This window comes from Leuciscus leuciscus (genome assembly GCF_965113295.1).
Source record: "Leuciscus leuciscus genome assembly, chromosome: 3".
Taxonomy (NCBI): Eukaryota; Metazoa; Chordata; class Actinopteri; order Cypriniformes; family Leuciscidae; genus Leuciscus; species Leuciscus leuciscus.
The window spans coordinates 54662995-54688313 of record NC_138727.1 but is presented as its reverse complement, the minus strand read 5'-3'; the positions used below and the strand labels follow the sequence as shown (position 1 = coordinate 54688313).

Here is a 25319-nt window from a genome sequence, read left to right as displayed (position 1 = left end):
AACAACGTTTAAGAAGTTCTTTGTATTATATCTAAAATTCTGGATATTTATGCAGAATCACAGTTATGCTGTAACCAACAACATAAATCTAAGTCAGAAATATGAGTTCAGTGATCAAGTTCAAATGACGATTGTCATTATATAACCAACACCATCAGATCACTTTTTTTTTCTTTGTTCATCTGGCAGTTATAACTCAGATACAACAGCCAAACAATATCTAAAGTTAATAATATAAGGGCCAAGAGCCCAACTAAAGCAAACAATAATCACCATAACGGTGGCTTACAATTTGTGATTTTCTCCTTCAGTGATTCTGCTTGTTAACATCAGGTGTCTTCAATAATGATCAATCATCACTCAATTAATCACTTAATTATCTCATTAACTTTAACACTCTTGAGTGTTAATTTAACACTCATATTTTAACACTTTACACTCTACAAGTGTGGTCTCATATATACTCCCAGGAGTGTTAATTTAACACTGGAGTTTTTGCTGTGTACAGCAGGCTTGTATTAATAGTGGATAAAAGCAGATGACAAATAACCGTAATTAAACTAAACTGTACCTGTTCTATCTCTATACAGCATATATTCTCTGGCTCTGTGGACATTATTGTCCGACTCTGAGTCGAAATGAACACCGCTACTGAGAGTTTCTGTTTTGATATTATCAGATGAGATTGTCCTGGCTCTGATCGCGAGCTCGTGAGGCTCCGCCCCCTGGGCCGGCAGCAGCAGTTAATTTGCATTTAAAGGGATACACACTAAAACGTGCGTTTTTCTGAGCCCCAAAAAATGAAAATTGAAACATGCTGTAAAAAATGATCTGTTGGGTATTTTGAGCTAAAACTTACACACTCTGGGGACATCAGAGACTTATTTTACATCTTGTGAAAAGGGGCATAATAGGTGCCCTTTAAATAAGAGGACTTTAAACAATATGAAAATTACAATCGTGGCCTGCTGTCAGATGATACAGACCTCAAAGGGCATTTCATTACATATGTCACACAACGAATGTTCTTGTTGCCATTTGTTTTTTTTATTTATAATTGTATTTAGTTATTTCATTTAATTAATACTATCTTCTTACATTTAAAATTGTAAATATATTTTAACAATCATCAACCGTTTCAATTGTGACTTATACAACCAGTTAAATGAATGTAATTGAAAATATGAATTCAAATAAATGTACATTCTTTATTGTCACTAAAGCATATACACAAGTATCAGAGTGAAAGTCTTGGATGCAATTATGTTGTGACAGGAAAGACCAGAATCACAAAACATTAACTGCATATTATACATTTAATGCACAGTATTCTCATGATATACATTACTATACAAAATGCACAATTACAAATACAGAATACATAAAAAAATATTTAAATGTTGCAATGATTCTTTGAACAGTTCCTGTTGCAGTACAAATAACACAGCAGTGACTGGACACAAGCAGTGCAAGGATAGCCCACCCAAAACATGAGGATTCTGTCATCATTTCCTCACCTTCATGCCATCCCAGATGTATATGACTTTCTTCTTCTCATAAACATAGACAAAGATTTTTAAGGAAATAATCCATCTCTGTGAGTCCATATAATACAAGTGGATTGTAACCCATGTACGTAAGACAGTTGGTCGGAAGTGATTTGTAATAGTTAAAACAGTTTACATTATTAGTATTTTTCTTATCTAGCCTGTTGTTTTACTTCAGAAGGCATTGACTCATCCACTGAGGTCGCATGGATTACCGTCACGCTCACTGTGTGTGGTTTTTAAAGCGTCTTTAGGACTCGCAGAGATGGATTACTTTCCTTACAATCTTAATTCGTGTTCATCTGTAGAAAGAAAGTAAAATGCATCTGGAACAGCATGAGGGTGAGTAAAATAAGTGAGAATTTTATTTTTGGGTGAACTGTCTCAGTTCATATATGTCTCAGTTCACTCCCTTAACATTCATATGCTGTTGGTATGCTAATCCAAGATCAGCATAGACTGATAAGAATAAAGTGCAACCTCTTGTGTACTTGTGAACTGTGTCTGTTTTAATCTAGAGGAAATTATTTGCTAGTTTATATTAAAATAAAATTAATCAGGTGTCTGAATATTAAGATCCCAGTCATTCAAAGGTGATGTGTCTGAACAAAGTAAGATTATTGTCTGATAGGGACAGTGGATCTCTGGTACTATCACTCCATCCTCTGTGTCAGCATCAGAATTGTGTTTATGGAAAAGTTGCTCCTAAAATAAAAATGTGATAAGCTAAATGAGCTCAAGTGGCTTCATAAGTGAACAATTTACCACACTTTCAAATGCTGTAATTATGAACCCACGAAATTTCTCAAAACTGTTATGACCTGCTTATTACCTGACGTTCCTACAGCAGGGAATATTCCCACAAATTTGTAAAACTGCAATTGTTAGGCCGAAGAAAAACAGCCTTGATTCTTCTGTGCTCAGTATACTACAAACCAATCTCTAATCTACCAAGTCTTGGCAAAACAATTATAAAGACAGTGTCCATACAGATTAATAACTCTCAACACCAATAAACTTAGAGAGATATTTCAGTCTGGCTTCCGGGCGAAGCACAGAAACAGTCTTGATCAGGGTTTTAAACGATCTGAAAGTTATTTGGGACTCAGGAATCTTGGTAATCCATAATCTTTTAGATCTGAGTGCTGCTTTTGACACCGATGACAACGTGATTGCCAAGTTTCCTGAATAACACTTTAGATGTATTTGAACAGGTTTAACGTGTGCTGAAGGTGGAGCACAGAAACAAACTGAAGAAGAATCCAGTGAGGTCTGATATACAGCATTTTTGTGTTGCAGCTCACTATGTTTGTGAAGTGAATTAAATGAGAGATCTCACATGTGTTCGGCATAAAAAAAAGATAAAAAAAACAGCAAGAGAAATGCTAATGTTAAAAAGCCCATTCAAACTGCCTAACAAAAGCAAACACTAATAACAATACTGGTGACATCAAACTAAACTTATTTTCAATAAAATATCAAACATCTAAACCTAATGTAGATGTACAAAATTGCTTTGATAAAAAAAAGTCAAACAAACATTTTACACAAAATTAGATTGAAAATGTATATCATAATTTGACAAGGTTGTCAGTAGATTTGGGAAAGACAAAATTATTTCAAGGATTATTATATTGATATTGTTAAAATGGTCAAATATTAACCGATTTATCAGACGTAACATCTTCAAAAGGTTTTCCATAGATTTTGCAATAAATAAGCATTTATATGTTGATAGTGTTAAAATGGACAGAGATTATCCAAATGATCAGATATAAGCTATACAAACATTCATTGCAATTTGACAAGTGTGTGTCGGTAGATTCTGGAACACACAAACTTATTTACAATGACCAAATATTGTCTGACGATAAACATTCAGTAAAATTTGACAATGTGCGGTAAAGTAGGTTTTATGTTGGACATTTGTTAGACATTCAATCTTTTCTTCGGCATTAATTGATATGTGATGGCTTAATAGCATGGATGATACTGTGTCTCGTTACAAGGGTTGGTGAATAAATTACAGGTGGTGTGACATCATCAGGTCACATGACCAGGAAGTTATATAGATTTGTATTTTTCAAAAATGGATTAAAAATCATAGACAATAAAAGAAATGGACACAGCAACCCCATAGGTTTCAACGGAGAAAAGTGAAGTCAATTAGAAGCTCTCTAATTGTAATTTTTTTTGTGTATACTCATAATAAAAACAAAGTGTTGTGCTTTTCGCCAAATAAAGAAAAATAAACATGATGCGAGTTCTGCTTTCTCTCTGTCAGTGAAGTCCATTCTGAAACGCGTCCGAAAATGAACTGTAACTCAGCGAAGACTCAGTCAAACAGGCATACAGACATACAGGCATGAAGCTTGAATTCTCTTCTTTTAACCCTCTGGAGTCTGAGCGGTTTTTTGGGCCCTGGGGGTGTTCTGACATGCTCTGACATTTGTGCTTTTTTCAGTTGCTTATAAACATATTAATGGCAAAGGTGTAAATTCACTCTATATAGCACAAACAGGACTACAATAATATGTGAGCCACATGTATGTACATGTTTTCATTTTTGAGAGAATAATGTTTATGCGTGGTTATCGAAAAAACTAAAAATTAAAGTTTTTGAAATAAGGCCACAAAACACATACTAAATATGTGGCAATAAGACTTTTGACTAATGGATGTCGTCGCCTATAGTTTTTTCTTCAAAATTATGTGAAAATAGTCTTGCTTTATCGTTCACATAAAACCATACATTGATTTAAATTGATGTAAAACAGGTTTTGCTTGGAAAGCCAATATGCGAGGGGGCGTGAACGAGGAGTGGTTTACACCTTAGAATACACCCACTCTGCATAATTAGCCATTCACTCAGGTGTGACACTGACTGAGCCACAATGCAAGGACAAAAGATATATTTAGAAGAAGACTTATATTGACCATTTAAGATTTTGCTTACATCTATCTTGTAAATATGTTTTGCTATTTTATTAAAACGGTTACAATTAGGCTACAACAATAATTACAATTTCAACAATATTTCAAGTGTACTCTTTCTTTGTAAAAAAAATGATTATAGGCCTACATTTTATCTATGTATTCATTAGTTTGAATATAACCAACATTGGAACAGCTAACATCTTAGTTGATGACTTTATTTTTGACAAAAATAGTATTTTATATATAGAAATTGCTAAACAAAAGCTTATTTGATGTGGCAGTATATTCTACAGTAAAAACTGTACCCAAATCTGGTCAACAAAATGTTGTCTTTCATATTTCGTCTGACTGTAACGTTGTTTTCATGAAATATTAGGGCATATTGTTAATTTGCAGTTTAATACGTTGCTTATACAAATAGCCTACATTTTATTTCAACATTCAGTCGATGTTTACTTATCTCAGTATAGCAATGCAGTTTGCTAAAACATCATCATTCATTCACACACGCGATTTAAATTTAAACTGTCTTTGCCAGCTGTGGTAAACAGCGCGCATCTCTGCCGTTTATTCATTCATAAACAGAAACCCACGTGAAAAAACTCACGTGAGAAGGAAAAAACTTCCTCAGCTCGCTCCTCGATATACCCGCACTTCTGAGGGACATTTTCCATTAGTATTATTCCTCACAGCGCTGCAAGACGGTGTAAACAAGTAATGATCTAAATAAACTTGTGTGTTTTCTCGAGCTGATGGGGGCGTTCACAGGATTGCCTCAGCCATTTGCGTTTGAATAGCGCGCGCTCTCCGTGGGCGGAGTCACATTACATTTGAATTAGCTGTAATGAGGTCGACTGGAATCGCTCTCTTTTAATACAGATTTCACAAGATGAGAATATTTGTTTTTTATATAAATTACTTCATTTAAAAGAAGAGAATTCAAGCTTCATGCCTGTGTGTCTGTATGTCTGTTTGACTGAGTATTCGCTGAGTTATTGTTAATTTTCGGACGCGTTTCAGAATGGACTTCACTGGCAGAGAGAAGGCAGAACTCGCTTCGTGTTTATTTTTCTTTATTTGGCAAAAAGCACAACACTTTGTTTTTATTGTGAGTATACACAAAAATAATACACATTTAACAGAATCGATTGATGTATGAAACTCAAAAAGTTGATGTATGGAAAATCAAAGTCAACAGAGTATTTATGAGTTTCTTTTACATTAATAAAAAAAAAGCGAGCTGGTATCGCCGGCGATACCGTAGACCTCAGGGGGTTAAATGAAGTAATTTTTATAAAAAACAAATATTCTCAGTTTATGTAATCTGTATGAAAAGAGAGAGATGTCAGTCGTTCTCTTCTCAGCTAATTATTTTTAATGTGACTCCGCCCACGGAGAGCGCGCGCTATTCAAACGCAAATGACTGAGGTGATCCCATACAAACTGTGAACGCCCACATATCAGCTCGAGAAAACACATCAAGTTTATTCAGATCAGTGTACTTGTTTACACTGTCTTGCGGCGCTGTGAGGAATAATGGAAAATGTACCTCAGAAGTGCTGGTATTTCGAGGAGCAACGGATCCTGAGAATACTGTAGTACGTTTTTTTCATTCTCAAGTGAATCGCGTTTCTGTGTGTGAATGAATGAATGGCAGAGATGCGCGCTCGCAAAAAGACTGTTTAAATTTGAATTGCGTTTCTGTGTGTGAATGAATGATCTGCTTTTAGCAAACTATACTGAGATGAGTAAAAATCAACTGAAATATGTTGAAATAAAATGTATTTGTATAAGCAACGTATTAAACTGCAAATTAACATTTATATTTCTTATATAAACGAAAGACCTATGTTACAGACATATGAAAGACAACATTTCGTTGACTAGTTTTGGATAGATTACACATTTTTACTGTAAAATATCTGCCACCTCAAATAAGCTTTTGTTTGCCAATTTTTGCTCATATGTTAAATATAGTATGTTTTGTCAAAAATAAAGTAATCAAATAATATGTTATTAGTGTTTTTCCCAATGTAGCCTAGGCTATATTCAAAGTAATGAATCCTTAACTTTGAAATATGTATGATATAAAATGTATACTTTAGTTTTTACAAAGAAAGATTGCACTTGAATTGTTGTTGTAATTGTAACCTTTTTAATAAAAAATATGTTTACAAGGTAGATGTAAACTTTTCTTTAAATCATTTTTATTGTGTTTTATTAGTGACAAATTTGGGGAGAGGATACATATTCCAAAACTGAAAATACAGTATGAGAATTAACTGCACAATTACTAGACATGGAAAAATAAAATGAGATGCTTCCAACTGTGAACCAATTTGGTAGAATATATATATACATATATATACATATATATACATATATATATATATATATATATATATATATATATATATATATATATATATATATATATATATATATATATATATATATGTATATATATATATTAGGGCTGGGGGAATTAACGCGTTAATCTTTGCGATTAATTTAAAAATGTTTAACGCGTTAAAAAAAAATAACGCAATTGACGCAGCACTTTTTTTTTTTGCCTCGTTTTAATGATTTCCTGTTGCGTCTGCTATTAAAAAGGCCGAAATATGCCGTCCCGCCCCTCCATGTTCGGCGGTCAGGTTTCATTCTCGGGCAGCTTTCATGAGCGGGTCTTTTCCGCTCGGTATGTGCGTCGCGCTCTGTGCTCCGCGCGCACGCGCGCGTGTGTGTGTGTGTGTGTGTGTGTCGGTCGGTCGGCGCGCTCTGTGCTCCGCGCGCGCGCGTGCGTGTGTGTGTGTGTGTGTGTGTGTCGGCTCGCTCTGTCGTTAATGGCCCAGCAGCGGCGAGCTCTCCGTTCCGTGTGTGTGTGTGTGTGTATGTGTGTGTGTGTGTGTGTGTGTCGGCGGCTCTGTCGTTAACGGCCCAAAGGCTTCAATCATGTACTAAGCACTGGAAAAGTAAAGTCCACTCAAGTAACGTGAAATTTCTCTGTTGACTTCTGTTTGCTGAGCTGGTATAGTCATGCTGGGCAACAATGGTAAATTGACCTGCTCTGATCACATGCTCTGGTAATAATAGCTTTGTAGGACTATATTTTGTTTTAATAATTAATAAAATAATAATAATAATAATAATCTGTTAAATTGATTATGTTGATTGATTATTGAAAAAGAATAATATATTGATATATTGATGTTTAATATTTTAATATAGGGCTATTTTCTGTTCCCTTTTTTTCCTGTGTTGTTTAATTAGGTGATTCTAAGTTTAAATATTGATGATTACAAGCTTGGGGGAAGCGCAATTAATTGCAATTAATTACAGAAATTGTGCAATTAATTAGTTAATTTTTTTTAATCGATTCCCAGCCCTAATATATATATATATATATATATATATATTTGTATAAGCAACGTATTTGTATAAGCAAAGTGACACACAACGGTGTGTCACTTGTGGCTCAGTGACACACCTGAATGAATGGCTCATTAAGTATGCGGGCCCCATTGTCTCCTCAGGTGTGAAGCACTAAATATGCATGATGCTGTTGAATGGTTGACGCCCACTCGCATATGGCCTTTCCAAACATAAAGTGTCTTGCAAAATTTAAATCAATGTATTGTGTTATGTGAATGATAAGGGCAGGATGATTTTCACATCATTTTGAAGAAAAAACCCTAGGCAACGACATCCGTTAGTCAAAAGTCTTATTGACACATATTTAGTATGTGTTTTGTGGCCTTATTTCAGAAATTTTCATTTTTAGTTTTTTCAATAACCATGCATAAACATTATTCTCTCAAAAATACAAACATGTACATACATGTTGCTCACATATTATGGTAGCCCTGTTTTTGCTAAATAGAGTGTAATTATACCTTTGCCATTAATATGTTTATAAGCAACTGAAAAAAGCACAAATGTCAGGGCATGTCAGAACATCTCAAGGACCCCAAAACACCTTAGACCCCAGAGGGTTAAGATTTACGGTAATAAAACATTTTATTATTTGATATAATGTGAAAGTACCTTCCTATTGAAGTATTAATAACTGTTTTATACCATAGTAATACACTGATAACCACCAATCACAGCAGTAATGAGTCACATGATCAATTAAAGCTCATCACAAGTAGCTCTTCCACAAGAAAGTTAATACAAATATATAGAAGCTACACAGTGTCATTCACACAAACATTAAACACCATCACGGTAACACATGACATTTTAAAAATGCAATAAACATTAATTTAACAACATTAAATGTAACATAAAACCCTAATGTACATAACTGATTAGAAAAAACGAAGAACACTATGAAGAAACATAGATATTTCAACAAAAATACATCAAATGTGAAGTGTCACACAGGGAATTGTGGGAATGTCAATTTACGGTTTTTCACTGTAAATTATACAATGAGTTGTTCTTTTTCACTTTCAAAAACTGTACATTTAACGGTATTTTACAGTAAAATTACATTAAATGTACCATTAGATCTATCACAGTGTTAACCAATTAACAGCTTTTCACTGTAGCATTTTTTACAGTCTTTTACCATTAAAATTACGATATTTTTTTACAGTGGTAATATATCCTTTTATACATTTTCGTGTTTCTTAAGAAATAAATAATGGACAAATGGAGTCTTTAAACGCCTCAGATGTTAAGTTATTCGCTGTCAAAGTGACGCCAAAATGAATGGGAGTCAATGGGATGCTAACAGCAGGTGATGGTCCGCTAATCAATGGCGGCGCCCGGGGAAGCTTCAGTTTTTTCTGAAAGATTACCCCCTTGTTAAAAATAGACGAAATAACATTTTCAAAATCCAAGTTGTGTATGTGTTACAAGGGTTAGTGAATAAATTACAGGTGGTGTGACATCATCAGGTCACATGACCAGGAAGTTATATAGATTTGTATTTTCACTGGTTTGGGCTGCTTAACATCAGGAAGTGAAGTGAACCTTGTGGAGCTCACATTGATTCTTCACACAGGTGAGTAGATGTTAAATCTATAGGGTATCCAGTCATGTATTAGTGTTCATAATGGTCATAGTTTTATATGAGACTTGTTCAGTTGTGTTTAGTATGTTGACATTGGTGTTGTGTTGGTGATCGGATCGATTAAATGCCCATACGCACGCCATACCAAGTGTGCCTAAACACACATACTGTCAAAACTAGCACTGGAAGTTATTTAAATGAGATTAACATCACATCAAGTGACTGTACTGTGATCTGCCTTTATAGTTGAGAAGTGGGTTAGTGAAGGCGTTAGGAGCTCGAAAATGACAGAATGCTAGTAAAAAAACATTTGCTTATTTATTTTATTTTTAATAAACTGTGTGTAACAAATGTCTACATGTGTTCAAATAATTTCTATAAAAAAAAAAAAAACTATAGGGAGCCCTTAATTAAACATTACTATAATATTAACAACAGAGCTCAAATGATTGAATTCAGCTGCTATTTATTTTGAGATATAATAATCAACACTAAAAAAAAAACATGTAAATTGCACATAAGGCATTTTTTATATCTGCTACTAAAAGTTGTTCAGGTATAGCCTTTCATGACAAATGTGAGGGGGGTGAATTTTAATATGTCATCCGTTTAAATTATATTAAGCCTTACATTTCTGCATAATTAAGGGCGTGGCCACTTGAGTGACAGGTGGATTGCCGCTGATGTCACTACTAGCCGTTTGTCTGCTCTCTGTTTTTACAGTCTATGAATCCGTATGAAAGGTGCATTTCTTTTTGGCAAGCTTTATCTGTGTGTTTGAGTGTGGAATACACACATATTCCTCCATGCACCCAGTATATATTCAAGCAGCCTAAATTAAATTAATATTAACATGCGATTAGTCGGCTAATTGCTTAAATGAATGACTACTAGTCGACTAGAAAAATCTTCAATCTTGGCAGCCTTAATCAATACATTTACTTAGTTGACATTATTTAATTAGTAATTAGTTTTTTCCAGCTCTTATACGTTAAATTAGTTGAGTTAACATAATTAGTTGATAAACTAATAAAATAAAGATTAAATTGCTTGTTCCTGTCACCACCACACAAAGCACAGTTTTTATGGTGACAGTCCGTTATAAATATCAAGATTGTTTTGTATCTTCTACTATAAGGATGAAGATTGACATTTTGTTAATTAAAAAATAAGCATTTTAATGTTATAAAAAATGATTTATATTCTGTTAGATGTGTTTTGACTACTGTTTGTATAATTATGTCTAGGTAACAAAGATATATTAACAAAAAAATATTTTAGAAGGGCCTTATTAATTAATTGTGCCTGGGGCTCGACCTTAATGTAGGTTCGCCTCTGCATGTACTGTTACACCACTATATATATATATTTAAACTGTGTAAAAGGCAGCACGTTTAATTAATTTAATAACAAAATATGTTTCCTCGTAATATTAGAGAGAGAGGAAAAAAATCTACTCCACTGACAGACAAGATGCAGAGGAACATCATGGAAGGATCTCCTGTTATCAATATTATGCTGTTGGGCTCGACTGGATCAGGAAAGAGCGCTTCAGGAAACACCATCATAGGTGTTAGAGGAACATTTACAGAAGATTTGTCTAATGAGGCTGTGACCAGAACCTGTCAATCAGCACAAACAGAGCTGGATGGACAAACAATCACAGTGATCGACACTGTAGGACTCTCTGATACATCAGTGAAGATCACAGACGCTCAGACTCAAATAGAGAAGATGCTTACTCTTCATAGTGTTGATGTGTTTCTGCTGGTGACCGGACTGGGTGAGCCTTTCACAGTGGAGTACCATAAAGTTCTGAAATGGATCCAGGATCATTTTGGAGCAACATTCTTAAATCACTTAATAGTGCTCTTTGCTCACGGAGATCAGTTACACGGTCAAATAGAAGATTATCATTTTCATGTTTTTAACAACAGAGATGAAGATCGATCTCAGGTCACTGAGCTTCTGGAAAAGATTGAGTCACTGAGGAGAAAGAATGCATACAAGAGATACACAGAACAGGATTACAAGCAGACTCAGAAAGATCTTCTATTCAAGAAATGTGCAGGAGGAGTATTATTTGCATTAGCAATAGCAGTGGGAGCAGTGGGAGGATATGTAGTAGGTGAAGTAGTAACAGGAGTAGCAGCAGCAGCAGCAGGAGTATCTATAGTGGAAACTGCATTCACTGCAGTACAAGCAGCAGTAATAGGAGCAGCAGGAGTAACGGCATCTATGACGGGAACTCCATTCACTGCAGGACAAGCAGCAGTAATAGGAGCAGCAATAGGAGCAGCAACAACAGGAGTAGCAGCAGCAGTGGCAGTTCTGGTAGCAGTAGCAGTGGGATCTGGAGTCTATTTTTTGGCAAGAAATGATAGCTCTTAAGAAAAACATAACTAAAAGACTGTATCATTACAAAACATGAAGCCTATATAACATGAGTAGAACAAACTCATTTGAAACAAACACATTTACTTCCACATATAGGCTGTCAATGCTTCAAAATAAGTAATTATAATAATACAAATTTTTTTCTTGTACTACTAGACTGTAATAGTCAGATTTTTTTTTAGCGTTGTAATTTACATTTACATGCCGGTGATTCTGTGTTTTTGAGGAATTTTTAATTATTTAATTATTTGCAAAAGGTAAAAACATTATGCTGTACAAGGACAGTGCTGCTATAATTAATAAAGTAAACCTAAATTGGGCTCTATATGAGTTCAGTGATTCAGGTCAGTGCCGGCCCGAGCCTTTTGGGGGCCCTAAGCAGAATTTGATTTGGGGGCCCCCTCCCACCACGCAGAGTCACCTGTGCACCAGAGTCACGATTATTGACTCAATGTCACGCTATAATGTTACATTATAAATGAATACAATGAGGTTATTAATACAAAATAAATACTTAATAAAAAAATAGATACTTAAAAAAGTTTAAACTTTTTCTGTACTCTTTTACTAACTCTTGGAAACTTCTAAAAACAAACTGTCACAAAACATATTAAAAAAAATATTTGCAAAATATCCTCCAACGTTTTGCAACAATTTGCAGTTTGAATGATGTCTTGTATGAACATGACGGAGTATGTTTTTATGTTTCCACTGTTCGATCGCGCCCGCGACTCACACACACACACACACACAAACACACACAACATATTCCAGCTTTGTAATCTTCCACTGTGATGTTTCCAAGCACATTTTTGCGCGTGTGAAGAGGATGATTTTTTCCGTCGATATTGGAACGTGAGTGAAGTACAAAGCCTATGATAAAGAATAGTTTACCATCCAAATCCATCGCGAATGTTGAAACATTTTGATTCTAATGAGAGAGATACGTGAGCCCAACGGCGCTTACTTTCACTTTGGCTTTAAATTATTTCGTTTTGGCTTGTTTATAGTTATTTTTTTATTCTTGTTCTGTTCTGGATATCATTACATTTAAAGGATAAATCATTGATCAAATCAAATTTTTGTGACATGGCTTAACATTACCGTGACTTTGCGCACAAATTGTCTATGCACGCGAGGTTATGCGCATGACTCAAAACACTGGCAGACACAGCAGCAGTTGTAGGCAGGTATATTGATCATGAAATCAGAATTTTCTTGTCTTGAATTATTAATCCTTTCATTCATTTATGTCACTTGTTTAAGTTAATTAATATGTAAAAAAAAAAAAAAAAAAAAAAAAAAAAAAACTCGATAGGGGGCCCCCTGGTGGCGAGGGGGCCCCAAGCAGCCGCTTAGTTCGCTTATGCCTCGGGCCGGCCCTGATTCAGGTCAAATGATTGTGAAATAATGATTATGTTATTTTAACATAACCAACACCATCAGATCACCTTTTCTATTTGTTCATCTGTCTGTTATAACTCACGTACAGCAGCCAAACAAAAGCTAAAGTTAATGATTTAAGGGTCAAGAGCCCAACTAAAACACACTCTGATCACCATAATAGTACCATACTAATTACGGTTTTCTCCTTCAGTGATTCTGCTTGTTAACATCAGGTGTCTTCAATGTTGGCAATAAAAAAAAAAGAGTTCTTAATTCATCTTTGACGTCAGTCTGATATTTTTGTTTTAAAAAATGTGTAAATTTGACTAATTTTAAATGGTTAACTTTTAAGGAATTAATTTGGTTAATTATTACTCAATTCTAATTTGTTAAATTTAATTAATAATATTGCTTGTAATCTGTTGCCTCAATTTTATTGATTAGATTTAGCGTATTCATTCGTATTCATTTTTACAGTGTACTAGAGTGTAATAGTCAGTTTTTCTTTAGCGTTGTAATATGTATTTACATTTGCTGGTTTACATTTACATGCTGGTGATTCTGTGTTTTTGAGGATTTTGTATTATTTTAAGGTTGTAAAACTGACACCTGTTTCCTTTTGTTGTCCTTCTTTAATTTGAAAAAAATTGTTTTTCACATTATTTGCCTTTTGTTATAATAAATGAAAAATAATACTGTTAATCACAAAGTTAAATATTTTTTTTTTTAATTTATGTATTTTTTATTTATATTCCTTTTACATTTATTTATAGAAATTTGTCATACAGGCACACAGAAACTCCCAGTGTTAAATGAACAGTAGCACTGTTTGCTAGTTACAGACAGGACTGACACTGGTTATAATCAGACTATCAGCTTGTGAATGTGAGGCACAATTTAACATGGACAAACATAAAACATAATAATACTCACCGTTTCACACCAAATAAACAAACCTATTTTTAATAGCTAGATTAATCTGTTAATCTCTAAAAAATGTACATCGCTGAACTTACAAGGCACGTGACAGTTTTACACATTTATACATAGTGAATGTCACATAGTTTGCTATATATGGGAGGAAATGATTATAATAAGGAATAGCCTAGTTGATAAAAAAAAAGAAAGTTTTGTCATCGTTTACTCCCTCATGTTGTTCAAAACCTGTATGACTTTATTTTTTCTTTAGAGAAACAATAGGCATTTTCTGAATGTTCAATCTGCTTTTATGTAATTTAACAGGGAAATCTTCTTAAACTGTGACATAAGATGAAACTGGATATTCTCAGGGTGGTTTGAGGTATACACTGTAAAACATTGTTAAATTGTTAAATAAAGCAACATGTATGGAATTACTTTTGTGCCAATAATAATGAACGCAACTTTTCAAGAAACTAATGAAAATATAAATTGAAACTGTATAAAATATCTTTGAAACTGAAAAAGAATAAATGGCAGGCAAATTTTTTGACTTTGTTTTTAATACACTGCATGTTTTGCTAACTATTTCTCATATTTCTATCGCTGATCTGAACTTACAGATGCGCTTCCCGAGTTTACATTTACGCTTCTGAAGTTTTCGCTTATGCTTCTGAAGTTTTCGTTTAGGCTTCTGAAGTTTTCGTTTACGCTTCGGAAGTTTTCGTTCGCTGTTCTGACACATTTCTCTCGTGGGGGCGGGGCTAGTAGCAGTGTGTTCTCATTGGCTACTGAGTTTTTGATTGACAGCTTCTTGACCTGGAAGTGAAGACGTCAGTGGTGTGTTTATGTGTGGATTTGAGCGTCTGTAAGCACAGCTTTCTATTTCATTTTAGTGATATTAAGTAATGTTTGTTTTTTAATTTGATCTATATTTACCTGCTGCTACTACTTTGTCGACAGAAGCTTTTAGGAGCGCAAGAGATCTATTCAGTCTATTCAGGTGTAATTGTACATTATATAATACTTAAAATATTGTATAGTGTCCAATGTTTTCGGAAAATATTTGTTCATTCCTGATGATTATTTTGCATGTTAGGCTCTGATTAGGTTGAGCTGTTACAATTTAAAGAGAATAGTAGCAAACGTGTGTGATATATTCCAGCCCGTTCTCATCCCAAGGCATCATATACTGACGCTTTTGACATTTCGTCTACATGGAACGCACATGGCACCCTTTAGCGTCAATATGAGACGCAGATACAGTAGATATGGGCCAGAAGGCGCCACCTAGCGGTCTAACCCTAACCCTACCCCAGACCTAAACCTACCCATAACCGAACAAAGCTCTGTGCGTCTCATATTGACGCTAAAGGGTGCCATGTGCGTTCGATGTAGACGAAATGTCAAAAGCGTCAGTATATGACGCCCTAGGATGAGAATGCGTTGTATATTCAGCCGTCAAGAAAGTTTCACTACAACCAGGTAATCAAGGTTGGCAAGCATGGCCATCACATCACTCATTGTTAGCATGATATACATTTACAATAAGAGGAATTTAAACAATATGAAAATTACAATCGTGGCCTGCTGTCAGATGATACAGACCTCAAAGGGCATTTCATTACATATGTCACACAAAGAATGTTCTTGTTGCCATTTTTTTTAAAATTGATAATTGTATTTCATTTAAATTAACACTCCTCGGTCTACATATAGGTCCAACTACAGAGTGTTAAAAATGAACACTGAAGCAGTGTTGAAGTTAATGAGATAATTAAGTGATTAATTAAGTGATGATTGGCCATTAGTGGCGACACGTAATGTTAATAAGCAGAATCACTGAAGGAAAGAGAAACAACAAGAACAGAAAAAAGAGAAACACAAGACCTACAACTGACTTTGAGCCATTACACATGATTGCACTTATTATTACCAGATTGACTTTATTATGTGTGTCATACATCTACAAAAGTTCTTGAGATTCAACAGAAGTTTAGACGGTAATGTTTTATGAAATTTTTCGTATCAAGTCACCATTATGGTGATCAGTGTTTGATTTAGTTGGTCTCTGGACCCTTTTCTTTTTTTAATGTCAGTTTTTCTTTGACTGTTCCAACATTTTGTTTTGAACTCCCACATACAGTAACAAGTTGCAGACTTAAAATATTTATTCCAAACAAATTATATAAATGTTTTTTTCTAATTTTACAATACTAAATATTTACCTCGGAGTCATGCAGCATTTATCATCTGTAATACTGTTGTGTAACCAGTAGATGGCTGTATAGCCCTATATATAATCATATATCCATGGCTGTGTATTCCCTAGTTGCTGGATGTTTTCAGTCATAATTACTTGCATGTATTAAGTTTTTAATTTGGACATATATTTATTATTAAAGACTATTAAAGATTAAAGTTTTTTTTGCATTATTATAAGTCAAATATGGACACAGAAAAGGCATTTTGTTACTCATACTAGCTACATATAATAGCTTTATCAGTCATCTTTATCACACTAAAGTAATCAGAATAAATATTGCGACCAGGGCGATACTTCAAAATAATTGAGTGTTTACATATTATGAACAGAGACGTGGTCTGTGGTCAAGTCGTGTCTCTCCTCTTTCAAAAATAAATCAGCAATTGAGAAATTCAGGTTTAAATAGCTTTAGGGATGCACCGAAATGAAAATTCTTGGCCGAAACCGAAAACCGAAAAAGAGGAAACTAAGGCCGAAAACCGAAACACCGAAATAAATTATGCCAATTATTAGTACCATTGCATTTATGGCTATGACTGTGTCCTAACTTTACTATAATCAAGGCATTGCATAAATTAATATTAAAGTTTCAAAGAATAAATTAATAAAAATTGTATGCAAATATTTATTTAGCACATTGCAAAGTATAAAATTAAATGTTTAACTTGACCCCACTCATGTGTACATTAAATAATAATGTAAAAGCCTACTGGCCTGCAGAAAGGTTTAAAAATGAAATGTTCTCTCATAAAAACAAAGTGCATTTAGGTCAATACTGCCATAGCCCATAATAATATCTGCAGCTATATGCTCACGGACGTGAGTTGCAAAAACCATAAACAGCTATGGTAAACACACACACCTCTGAGAAATGACGGCTGCTCTGGTACACGCGGGGGCTGCGTTCCAGTCCAAAGTTGTCATGCCCTTCACTTGCTAACTTCCCACCGTCTCGTTCACTCGGATGTACGTCATTGCGAGTGCCCACTACTGGCGGAAACTGCAATGGGCTGAATTGGAACATCCTAAGCCCTTGATCACTTGGAATCAGCTATGTAGTTGATTTATTATTTACATTTTTTTCCCTTTAAGAATTTGTTTAATGCAGCATCCAAATGTTTATATGTGTGTTTGGGTTGTTTTAAATAAATATATATATATATAATAAATCATAGAGTTGTCTGTTGTGGTGGTGATAAAACGAGATCTCTGGTGACGTCACAATCGTACTGCATTGTGGGACATATAGGTGCCTGAAGTGTACATATGAAGTAGACTCGCTCCCTCGGTCAAAATCGAGGGAACGAGGGTCTGTCCATCTAAACTTCCCTCGTCCACTTCACGAAGTGGAACGCACTTCAAAATGGCGGCAGGGATTCCCCCGAGGGGAAGTGCTTAGGGAAGTTCGCAAGTGCATGTCTAAAAGTGGACTGGAACGCAGCAAAGGTCTCTCGCTCCCTCTCTCTGCCGCGCGCGCGCGCTACGTATGCGCGCTCATGCTCGCTCGCGATTCCGGGAGATTTAAACTAATTTGCGGGCATCAGGGAGCCGCTATCAATACGCGGGAGACTCCCGGAACTTCCAGAAGACTTGGGAGTCGGGACGTCTGTGTTTTAAAAATCGCTGTCCGTGGGTCACTCTCAGATATATTGAAATACGTCCACACCGCAGATATGTTGCTTCAGACAAGCACGTGCAGGCCGCGGTATCTGCTGTTTGCGTCATCACAACATTTCGGCCGTATTGTTTCGTTGATAAAAGTCTTTCGGCCGAAAACCGAAAATGCACTTTTGGGCCATTTTCTGCCGAAAATTTTCGCTGGCCGAATATTCGGTGCATCCCTAAATAGCTTTATTGGCATGGTAAAAAAAAAGGCTTTACATTGCCAAAGTTGAATCAGGCAGTGATTGACAGCGCTCTGGTCCTATGGCATCGGTCATTGACTGATACAGTACCTTTTGTACTGTAGGCTACAGTACAGATACTGTACAGTACTCTAGCCCAATGTTGTTTGGGGTGGCTGGGGGGAAATATGATCTAATCGAAGACTGTAACCGAATGTAGATAAATAAGTCATGTATGATTGGGCTAAGTTAAATCAAGACAACACAGCTGTATAATGTTATGGGCTCTCACTGAGCTCTAAAATGCCTCTCCACCTGAAAAAAGCCAGTACTGTATTATAAATAGTAGAAGAGAAATTATTAGTAAAAATAAACCGTACTTTATTTTACGAAAATCGTACTTACCACGAGTAGGCTATCCAGTATCCTGATAGCGACGATGACTAATGATAATTATATCATTCGTCTGTACTATTCCTTCTATAAGAAATCATCTCAACAATATAGTGTAGCAGCAAATAAATACAGATATAATGAGAACATACTGCTACTAGCCCCGCCCCCACGAGAGAAATGTGTCAGAACGGCGAACGAAAATTTCAGAAGCGTAAATGAAAACTCTGGAAGCGCATTTGTAAGTTCAGATAAGCGAAAGAAATATGAGAAATAGTTAGCAAAACATGCAGTGTATTAAAAACGAAGACAAAAAAATTGCCTGCGATTTATTCTTTTTCAGTTTCAAAGATATTTTATTCAGTTTCAATTTATATTAAAAGGCTAAGCTTTAATGACGCTGGTGCCCTCTGCTGGACATTTAATTTGTTGCACTTTAGGATATTATTTCTGAATCACCTGATTATCATTCCTGTAATTTTATTGGGTTAGATCGGGAGAACTGAATGTCAATCAAAATGTGTTCATGCCCAGACATGTAATGTTGCTAAATCTCGCGGCAGTTTTGTAGTAATCTCCGTGCTGATCTGGTCCGATTTCTAGCGGATTTTTGCTCATACTGTGTGCGTACATCTTAAAAGTAAGTAGTTAAATACTCTTTCATGTATATATTGGTAGATTTAGTTGCTGCTACGTTATATTGCAATTCTAAAAGTTTGTTTATTCCTTTGAGGTAGTCAATGCACACATAAGCTCGATCGCACATTCATTTCAGCATAAAACATGCTGAATTAGACTTTGAATGTTACTTTTTGAATATTATGTGATGTAATACTATGTGATAGTTTATTTAAAGTTATGTGTATAAACCTGAGGTAAATGCACAGCTGCTGGACTTGTATAATATGTCCTTATCTTTATGCTATTGCATTACTTTTATTTTGTCCAGTACTGTTTCTGCCTCATTGTATACTGTATATTCATTATTGTTATTATTGTTCATTTATAGAACCACACCCATACTGATGTATGAAGCAAAAGACAACAGTAAAGAACTTTATTATGGACATGGACCAAGTGATTTATTGTTCTGAGCAATCTGTAGCGGTTGTCATCTAGTTTAAGATCCGCACCTCAACAACTTTCATACAATTTTCATTAGTTTCTTGAAAAGTTACGTTCATTAGTATTGCCACAAAAGTAATTCCATAAACATGCAGCATATCATCAATGTTTGTAGATCTTCTCCTAGACTGAAGCTGAAATTAGGGAATGACTTGCGCTCCCGGGGGTGGTTCAGCGAAAAGAGGAGGCGTGTTCCGGTGCAAACGTTCCCTGGTGCTATTTTGCAGGTTCCGAAAACATTTCCGCCACAGACCAGGAAAAACCTAGTCTGAAGTCAGTGGCGCATTGCGCATGTTATTCATATGCTATTTTAAGGGCGCATGCTTGGCCATAATCAATGAAGCATGTGCACAACGCGCATACACTTTGCTTATATCATCTACACACAGATGCAGCAGTTCTCATTTTTAGAAAACCATACATTATTACAAGGAAAAATATTAACACACTAGGGAAATCATTGTTGTGTCCATGAAGATGTGAAAAAAATAGGCATAAATCTAGCTTACACATTTACCAAAATTTTTATATATGCCTGTTTAACCGAAGCTTATTTGGGTGGGTTTCTCCCATCCCCATACAATGTCACTTCTCTGTGTTTTACGGCCCTGACGAGAACGTCGGTCTCCTCGGCTGTGAACCGCTCCTGGCGCGCGCCTGGCAAATCCGCTGTTGTAATAGCAAGCCACCATAGAACAAGCGCGCCTGCTCTTAAAGGGAATGTGAGATGTCGCTCTGACTGGTTTATTTCACGTTACGCCCAAACCACACCTATGAATAATGAAGCTACTTCAGACCAACCCCTTTTAGATTTGCGTCGGGCGCAAACATTTTCTCGATTTTACGGTAAATTATATAACTGTTTTTCTACAATTTGTTGCCATAAACTTAATTTACAGTTTATTATTGTTAAAATACATTTAACCCTTTCAACCCCACAGGAAAATCCTGTAGTGTGCACACTGTAAAGGGAAAAGTAACATTGACGCAGTTTTGCAGTGAGATAATTATGTGAATATGTTAGTGATTAGTGATAATGTTGAGCATTAGTGATGAACACCTACTGTTAACAAGCAGAATCACTGAAGAAAAGAGGAACACACGAACAGAAAAAGAGACGAGACAAGCAGAAACACAAACTTCCAGCCATCGTACATTATTACACTTATTACTAACCAGTTTGACTTTATTTATGTCATACATCTGAAGCTTTTATTGAGAAGCTCTTATTGAGAGGTTTAGATATTGATGTTTTAGTGAAATAATAAAGTTTGAAGTCACAAATGTTTGCTTTAGCTCTTGCCCCTTCACTTTTTAACATTATTTTTTTCTCTGGCTGCTTTAACACACACACACACACACACACACACACACACACACACACACACACACACACACACACACACACACACACACCTATGTATGTATATCTTTATATATATATATATATATATATATATGTGTGTGTGTGTGTGTGTGTGTGTGTGTGTGTGTGTGTGTGTGTGTGTGTGTGTGTGTGTGTGTGTGTGAGAATGCATTGTTTTCTACATTAAATTACTGTTTTAGTGGGGGGAAATACAACAAGGTTTTACAGTGTACTATTGCCTGTGCTGTATGCAGGGATTACATTTACAGCCAATGGGTTGTTTTTCCTGATATTTAGTGTGCAAAACAGCTTAGACACTTTCAGTTACAGTTATTCAGTTCATACAGTCACTAGTGACAGACGGAGAGACTCTGACGAAACAAACCGCTGAACTGCAGGATATAATGGCATCAGGATGTGAAGGTCAGTCTAAATTAAACAACCTCACACACTGCAGCGAGTAATAATAATTAATAATAATTAGTTTTTATTAGGCTAAATTAAATTCCATGGTAGTTCTGATTCACAGAATAAAAAAAATGACAAAAATTGTTTATTACAAATATTTATTAGATTATTAAACGACCATGCTACAAACTTTTGATTTAAGGGTTAAAAATATAAGCTACATGTTCATGTTTCATTACACTGCATTATAAAAACATGGCATAATTCTGCAAATATAATGGCCAGGGTATGTCATCCATGTGAAAATTTAAAAATCACCTGTATAAAAAAAGAAATAACACAATCTGTTTATCATCTCACACCTCATTCCACACAATATATAATCTGAAAAGCAAAGAACACCAGAGTAGGATACATATCCAGTAGTTATTCATACAATAAAACATCCGATAAGTAATAAATAATTATCAAAGAAGAATAACTGGGGTGTGTTTGACTTATTAAAGCAACTTTTTGGAAATCAACAAGAGCTCCATGAATGGCTTCAGTAAACATGACGGACCAAACGATTTACATGACCTGAGGCTTGTGCTGCAGGGAGTCTCTGGGAAACGAGTTTAACAGGAAATATGTTTTCAACGAATAATGATGTCTTATATTTATGAAAATGCGATTCTTCATGAACCGAGCTTCATGACCCAAACCCTGAGCAACTGTGACAGGAGAAAACTCCTTATACAATAAAGGAGTCAATAAACCATTTAGAAGTTGTTAAGGAACTAGCAGTATTTCATAACTGATACTGAACCTCACAGGCAGCCAATGGTGAAGAGAAGAGCAGCCGTGTATTTAATCTAATGTCTCTCCTTTCAGACGTTGCAGAGGAACTGGCCGTACTGTCCTTTTCATCTGATGAAGATTTGAGTACTCATACCTCTGATTCTGAAGGTGACAGAAATCTGAACGTTCAGACATCGTATGTGATGATGATTACATTTAATGCTAATGAACATACTATGTATTGTGATGCCATTCTAATTTGAATCGTTCTTCTTGTTTAGAATCAGATGATGAAGAATTATCAGTCACCTTGGGTATGTTGAAAACTTAATAAAAATGATTAAATGTGTAATTGTGCTCTTGTTTAATTGTTAAACCTCATTATTTTGCTCATATGTCCAAATGTATATTTATTCGAATGTGTTCTCAAATAATTAAGAGCACTCAAGATGCAAAATGGTCTAGGACATTCAGGATTTTCAGCATGAACGCATGCTGCCTTTCTCAATTAGACTCATAAAGATTTTTCCTAATTCACGAATCTCACTGCTGTTTGTCTGCTGATTGACACTTTCACCACCCTCAGAAAGCAGGCATAAAGAGAAATGTAAAGTAGAAAAGAAGAAGAAAAAGAAGAAGAAGAAGAAAAAGAAGAAGAAGCAGAGATCGGAAGAGGAAGACCAGCGGAAGACTTCAGAAGATGAGAAAAGAGTGGAGAAGAGAAGGCGCCGTAAGCGGATCATCAAGAAGGTGTTGGTGGGAGCCGCTGTAGGAGCCGCTGTTGCAGGAGCTGCGGTGGTCACTGGTGGACTCGCGGTTCCTGCTGCTATAATGGCAAAAGGAGCTGTTCTCGTAGGCACAAAAGTCATCGCAGATAAAGTCAGGAATAAGAAAAAAGGTAAATGACACACAATGAACCCTTACAATTACTGCAAGAGATTGTCTCTTACCCTTCTTGACAACTGTTTACACATGATTTCTGAAGCTCCTTTCCTCTACACTCTCAGAAGAAAAGGTTCTATATAGAATATTACAGGATTCTATGAGGCGCTTCATATTTGGTACCCAAAAAGTTTGATAGAACCCAATTAAAGGGTGTTTAGCAATTGCAAATCAGATTGTGTAATCAAAGCATACAGGTCTTCATGGTTTCTTTATGAAGTTTGTCTGTTCTGTTCATTGTTCCCATTACCTCAGTCTTGTTTGTAGTTTATCTCCGGTTTTCCGTTATAGTTTCTTCTCTGTTTATTGCTTATTCTATAAGTCCTTATAATTCAGCTGTGTTTTTATCTACATTATTTGTGTTTAAATAAACAATTACTGAGCAACTGTCTTATTAACTCTTCAAGGTGAACTAAGGATTAAAATGCAGTCGAAAAAAGCCAAAACTAAGCACAAATCGGACTGTTCTCCAGTCAAGGAACATGAGGACGAGTGGGATGCTAGCAGTGTAGCTAGCTCAACAGCTAATGCATGCAGCACCTCCCAGTCTGAGGAATCTTGTGCCAACTCCAGCCAGAATCTAGATGTGATCCAAAAATTGGAGATGATGAGAACTGATTTTGCCAAGAAGATTGATGGTCTTCTGAATGCGATTCATGATGTTAAAAAGGATGTGAGAGACTTCTCTGAGCGCATGGAAGCTGCCGAAGAGCGCACTAGCAACGTAGAAGAAACCGTTAATTCAGAGAAGAGCAAAATGGAAGAGGTAGTGAAGCGTGTAGCTTTCCTCTCACACAAGCTAGACGATCTTGAAAACCGTTCTCGGAGATCGAACCTCAGACTGGTTAATCTGCCCGAAAAGGTGGAGATTCCTGACGCAGTTGCCTTCTTGGAAAAATGACTGCGTGAAATGCTGGGACCCGCAACCTTCCCGACTCCTCCCATCATCACGAGAGCACACAGACTAACTGCTCGGACACAATCCCATCCAGCATCTCCTCCAAGAGTGCAGATCATGAAGTTCTTGAACTTTCAAGATAAAGTACAAGTGATGCGAGCTGCCAGGGCTAAAGGCAAGATCATGTATGGCGAGAAAGAGTCAGGATATTCCCGGATTTATCGGCACAGCCTACCGTCAAAGGAGGCGTTTTGACGGTGTTAAGCAACGACTGAGATCCCTGAACATTAACTAAGGAATAGTTTACCCTGCCAAGTTGTGTCTGACAACTGATGGACAGACCCGTGAGTTTGAAGACCCGGCCGGCTGATACGGAAAAGTTTCTGCAGGGAATAGAAAGTGCTGGTGATGCGTAGACAACCTACAGGGAACTCTTACAGTATAACTGGATAATGAGAACTTGTATAACCCTCATAACCCTGACCTATGTTGTGCATGCAATAAGCTTCAAGGTACATTTCTTGGATTGTGTGTGGGACTGCGAGGAGGTGCAAAAGTTTTGGGGTGGGGTGACTCAATATATTTCTCAATTGACTTCCTCTCCAATCCCTGTAAGCCCTGTATACTGAGTATCTACACACATACAAATATAATTTATCTATTAAAGAAAGAAAGTTGGATGGACTTATGACTTGACTTGACTTATGTCTTCTGCAAGCCAGATGCGTTGGAAGAATACTCTCCTAACCTTGGACTATGGCTGAAAAACTTAAAGGGATATTTATTTCACAGCTGGAAAAATGTATGTGTACACAGCAAAATCCCCAGTGTTAAATTAACACTCCTCAGTGTACATATGTGTCCACACTACAGGGTGTTAAAATTAACACTGGAGCAGTGTTGAAGTTAATGAGGTAATTAAGTGATTAATTAAGTGATGATTGACCATTAGTGGTGACACCTGATGATAACAAGCAGAATCACTGAAGGAAAGAGAAACAAGAACAGAAAAAAGAGAAACACAACAACTACTGACTTTGAACCATTATTGCACTTATTATTTTACCAGTTTGACTTTATTTCTGTCATACA

The 25319-nt window shown here is 35.9% G+C and overlaps 2 protein-coding genes across 2 annotated transcripts; both read left to right on the top strand.

Annotated features, from left to right (window-relative positions):
- Positions 1-10956: 10956 nt before the first annotated feature.
- LOC309495933 (GTPase IMAP family member 6-like) lies at positions 10957-13638 on the top strand. The gene is made up of 2 exons (XM_082165871.1): positions 10957-12245; positions 13293-13638. The coding sequence occupies exon 1, from the start codon at positions 10978-10980 to the stop codon at positions 11893-11895; it is 918 nt and encodes a 305-aa protein (XP_082021997.1). The 5' UTR covers positions 10957-10977; the 3' UTR covers positions 11896-12245; positions 13293-13638.
- Positions 13639-21556: 7918 nt separating this feature from the next.
- On the top strand, positions 21557-25032 carry LOC309493790 (uncharacterized protein). Its single transcript, XM_082163036.1, has 5 exons — positions 21557-21622; positions 22481-22555; positions 22669-22701; positions 22974-23285; positions 23737-25032. The coding sequence occupies exons 1-5, from the start codon at positions 21604-21606 to the stop codon at positions 24228-24230; spliced, it is 933 nt and encodes a 310-aa protein (XP_082019162.1). The 5' UTR covers positions 21557-21603; the 3' UTR covers positions 24231-25032.
- Positions 25033-25319: the final 287 nt, after the last annotated feature.

Coding starts and splice junctions, on each gene's coding strand:
- LOC309495933 (XM_082165871.1), top strand. CDS start 10,978: ATGCAGAGGAACATCATGGAAGGATCTCCTGTTATCAATATTATGCTG.
- LOC309493790 (XM_082163036.1), top strand. Junction 22,702..22,973: donor AGAATTATCAGTCACCTTGG/GTATGTTGAAAA, acceptor CACCACCCTCAG/AAAGCAGGCATAAAGAGAAA. Junction 23,286..23,736: donor AGTCAGGAATAAGAAAAAAG/GTAAATGACACA, acceptor TAACTCTTCAAG/GTGAACTAAGGATTAAAATG.